Source organism: Aulonocara stuartgranti (genome assembly GCF_965226115.1).
Source record: "Aulonocara stuartgranti genome assembly, chromosome: 9".
Lineage (NCBI taxonomy): Eukaryota > Metazoa > Chordata > Actinopteri > Cichliformes > Cichlidae > Aulonocara > Aulonocara stuartgranti.
Genome location: NC_138960.1, coordinates 5,140,072 through 5,144,934, shown reverse-complemented (window position 1 = coordinate 5,144,934; position 4,863 = coordinate 5,140,072). Strand labels below are relative to the sequence as shown.

The 4,863-nt window shown below is 41.5% G+C and overlaps 1 protein-coding gene across 1 annotated transcript; it reads left to right on the top strand.

The window, feature by feature from the left end:
• Window positions 1-2,381: 2,381 nt before the first annotated feature.
• On the top strand, window positions 2,382-4,241 carry LOC309714578 (uncharacterized protein; the record flags this gene model as incomplete). The annotated part of the gene is made up of 3 exons (XM_082547130.1): window positions 2,382-3,024; window positions 3,259-3,541; window positions 3,723-4,241. Exons 1-3 carry the CDS (start codon window positions 2,792-2,794, stop codon window positions 4,239-4,241), a joined length of 1,035 nt encoding a protein of 344 aa, XP_082403256.1. The 5' UTR covers window positions 2,382-2,791.
• Window positions 4,242-4,863: the final 622 nt, after the last annotated feature.

Here is a 4,863-nt window from a genome sequence, read left to right as displayed (position 1 = left end):
ACCAAATCCACGGCTGTTTTCTGCTTGTCTATTATTCACTCTTTTTCTCTCTGGAAGAGAATTCTACTATTTCATGGCTTTCCTTTAAACAAACACTGCAGTGCCTTATGGAGAACTTTCATTCAAATTGGACATCTCTGAGTGTTTTCCTGTTTAATTATTTACAAGCGTTTGACTTCTTATTTGAATTGCAGATCTTATTCACTCAGCATAGCATGTGTTTTGGTCTCAGCCGCAATCTTGCATCGTCTCTTTCCCCCCATTTTGCCTTGCAGCAGAGACAACAAGTGCTGACTTTTTTTAAAACGAAAGAAAGAAAGAAAATATCTGGTTTAATGAGAAGATAAAAACAATCCATATGTTTACAGAAAAGCCCCTTGTGACACTGCTGTATTAAGAGTTTGCGTGTGGGTTCCTAAGCCAAGCAAACAGACTGTCTGGGCAACATGTGTCGTATTAATTGTGTCCACAAGGGTTGATAAACTGCCACTGCCATGGTTCCTGCAGAGGAGGAGGCACAGTCACCACTAGGATAACCATGATTCATCTCACACCCCTGCCCACTGTCAAAGAAAGTAGGCCTTGGGAAGAAATCTAGTGTTTGTAAATGCAGCAGACTGTAGTCAGTGTATTAAATAACACTGTTTGGAGCCACTTTCAGATCAGGTGTCAAACTAATTTTACTTAGCCTGTTATATTTACTTAGCCAAATTTCAATAGGGCCAGACAAGCAAATAACATTGCATCATAGCATATCTCCAAATTAATTTTTATTTATTTATTTATTAACCTTTATTTAACCAGGAAGATCCCATTGAGATTAAAAACCTCTTTTTCAAGGGAGACCTGGCCAAGATAGGCAGCAGCAGATGTCTCACAGTTACAGAAATTACTCAAACACAGGCAGCAACAACACACATGCAACAATAAGTGAAAGAATACAAATAAAATAAAATAAAAATAAAATTCAATAAAATTCAAATAAAATAAAAAGTCAGTTAAAATGACAATCAATCTAATTGAAACAGTTGCATGTTATGGACTTGGCCTCAAGGATTCGTAGTTTAGATTTAAAATCACTTAATGAAATGAATTCAGTCATTTTCCATTCCTTCTGCAGTTTGTTCCAGGCCGAGGGTGCTAAATGGACAAAAGCTCTTTTACCAAGTTCAGTTCGGGCAAATGGAACAGAAAGCAACAAGTAACCATGCGGACGAAGAGAATACCGACCAGCATGTTTCATTACAAGCAGGGAACATATATAAGAAGGCAGCAACCCAAGTATCGCCTTATATATAAAACTGTATAAATGAGAGTTCCTCCGACTTACCAAAGCAGGCCATCCTACCTGAGAGTATAACTCACAGTGGTGAGTCTGAAATTTACAGTTAGTGATGAACCTCAGACAAGCATGATACACAGAATCAACCATTCGAAGACATTGAGCAGAAGCATTCATATATAGAATATCACCATAATCCAGCACAGGCAAGAATGTTGCAGCAACAAGCCGCTTCTTTGTATTAAAAGAGAAACACAACTTATTTTGAAAATAAAATCTCAGTTTTAACTTCAGGTTTTTCACAAGATTCTCTACATGTGGTTTGAAGGTAAGCGAGTCATCAATTAAGATTCCCAGATATTTATAGGTGTGAACCAACTCTATTTTATTACCTTCAAGAGTGGTTACTGATGGGATTGTTTGGGCTCGTCTCCTTGATTTAGAAAACAACATGAGCTTTGTTTTGTCTACGTTGAGAACAAGTTTAAGCTGATGTAATGAGTGCTGGACAGCAGAAAAGGCTTTCTGCAAGGAGTCGATGGCTTGGACAAGAGTTGAACCACAGCTGTAAATAACTGTATCATCAGCATAGAAGTGCAAGTTTGCATCTGGCACATGTAGACTAAGATTGTTTACGTAAATGATAAATAGAAGGGGACCTAATACAGAACCCTGTGGCACTCCGCTGTGCACTGTAACAAAGTCAGAACATAGACCGTCAGATTTAATGCACTGAGTCCTGTTACTGAGGTAGTTTGAGAACCATGCCACTGCTCTCTCAGAGAGTCCTGACTGGAAGAGTCTAAGTTTTAAAATACAATGATCAACAGTGTCAAATGCTTTTGACAAATCAATAAAAAGGGATGCACAGTGTTGTTTTTTATCAAGTGCAATAGTAATATCATTTACCACTCTAATTGCAGCTGTGATAGTACTGTGATTCTTCCTAAAGCTTGATTGATATTCAGATAAAATGGCATTGATGTGCAAAAACTCCTTTAACTGCTCACACACAAGAGCTTCAAGAACTTTGGCCAGCACAGATAGATTAGATATTGGTCTGTAATTAGTTAACACTGCTGGGTCGCCCCCTTTTACAGTTTTTGCCCGTTGCTTGAACACTATAAACCCATGCTCAGACTAAAGTAACACAACGTGAAGCTTTTGTTACCATACCTCAAACACATGTACCCATACCTTAAACAAAAGCGCTGCTTTGCACCCCAGTACCAATTATGCAACACTCCTACTCCTTTATGCAACACACCTACCCCTTTATGCAACACACATGGTCCTGCATGCTACACTCTATTTCATACATAAGACACTTCGCTCACAAAATGAAATCTCAGGGTGCCATTCGGAAAACACATGTATCCAAAATACAAAACACATCGGATAATTGCAACCACTCAAATACACACCTGAAGGCACGTACTTGCAAAACCGAACACCAATTAGCCAACTACAAAAAGCCCTCAGCGTAGCCATTTCAAGAACTTTGCAAGCATGGATGGAGGGAGAGCAAGAGGAAGAGGAAGAGGTAGAGGAGGAGGAGGAAGAGGAGGAGAAGGCCGAAGAGGCCATGAACGGACCCATAGTTCTGATGAAATAAGAGCAACTTTGGTGGACCATGTCATCAACCATGGCCTGACTATGAGGGAAGCTGGGCAGAGAGTCCACCCACATCTAAGCCGCTTCACAGTGGCATCTGTAATACGAACATTCCGACTAGAAAACAGGTATGTCTTCACCTCCATACCTTCTGCTCTACTCAGATGGTTTCATAGCACTGTTCTACAGTATATCACATTACCATATCAAGTGTACGGGGTGCTAATGCTCCTTTTGCAGCCAAAGTGGCTGATTCCTTATATTGAAGTACAGTGTTGTACAGTGGATGACACAGTACATACAGTAAAGTACTGTAAGAAAAATAAGCAAACCGATGACAATATGTGGTTGTATTCCTCCAGAATGACCCGAAGACCTTCTGGGGGAGGACGGCAACGCCTGTTCACACAACAGCAGGAACTTGCCGTTGTGGACCTAGTGAGGGCAGACAATGCCATCCGTCTCCACCAGCTACGACGGAAAATACTTGCAGACAGGCGAGTGTTCAGCAACATAAACCATGTGAGCATCACCACCATCAGACGCATCTTGGGTAAACTCAGCATCACCATGAAGCAGCTCTACAGAGTCCCATTTGAGAGGAACAGTGACAGGGTCAAAGGACTTCGAGCTGAATATGTACGGGTACGTGTAACTGTCCCTTACATTTACAATAGAGTATTGGTGAAGTCCAGTAGCAGCTGAATATGTACCATATCAGTACCACATGGATCTATTCTGAGAGCTACACAGGTACCTGTGTGATGGGGTGAGGGTGCCGTATGTGTAGCACTGTAGTACAGTGACATGTTCCCCTTTTTTTCAGAGAATCTTGGCCATGGATGGAGCTGCACAGCCTCATGAATACATTTTCATTGATGAAGCTGGATTCGACCTGAGCAAAACAAGACGACGGGGTCGTAATGTAATTGGCCAAAGGGCAATTGTGCACGTCCCAGGGCAGCGCGGGGGAAACATCACATTATGTGCCGCCATATGCCTTCGAGGGCTTCTGCACCATCATGCAATACTAGGTCCATACAATAGCCAACACATACTCACATTTCTAGATGCTCTCCATGATATAGTTGTACAGAACAGAGCAGATCAGCCCAGGTTTGTGGTGATATGGGATCATGTCAGTTTCCATCGGGCTGCTCTGGTCCAGGCCTGGTTCTCCAACCACAATCAATTTGAAGTGGTATACTTGCCCCCTTACTCACCATTTTTAAACCCTATTGAGGGTTTTTTTAGGCTTGGAGATGACATGTATATGACCGCCAACCACATGCCCGCATGCCTCTTCTGCAGGCAATGGAACAGGCCTGCGGCGACATTCAGGTGACAGCAATCCATGGATGGTTTCGACACAGTGGTCACTTAAGTAGTTACAAAAGACACCCAAAGATGAAAATTTATGAGGAACATTTGTCAAAATCAAGTCAATCAAGGTAGACTTTTCGGGGCTTTTGAGATTCGGCCGAGTGGGTAAATTGACCAGCTGGGTAAGACTGATAGAATCACAAAAAGATTTAAAATCATCTGAAACAGTTTTGAGCCAATCCCAGTTAAAGTCACCAGCTAGAACAAGCTCCCCATAATTTAGTCTGGACAGCAAAAGGTTTAAAGAACGCAGAGCTTCTGTGGAGGCAGAAGGGGGTCGATAGCAACAAGCAACTGTTATGCAAAGACCCTTTGCAACATTCACATTCAGAGCCAAAAATTCCAATTGTTTGCAAATTGATTCTGATAGAACTATTGTAGCATCAAATTTTGACTTAACATAAGCAGCAACACCACCACCTTTCTTAAACCTATCGGTGCGATAGATATTGTAGCCAGCCATGCTAACATGTTCATCAGATATATATTTAGACAACCAAGTTTCAGAAATGAGGACAATATCTGCATCTGTTGATTGAACCCAGATCTTGATCATATCCATCTTGGGTAACAAACTGCGCACA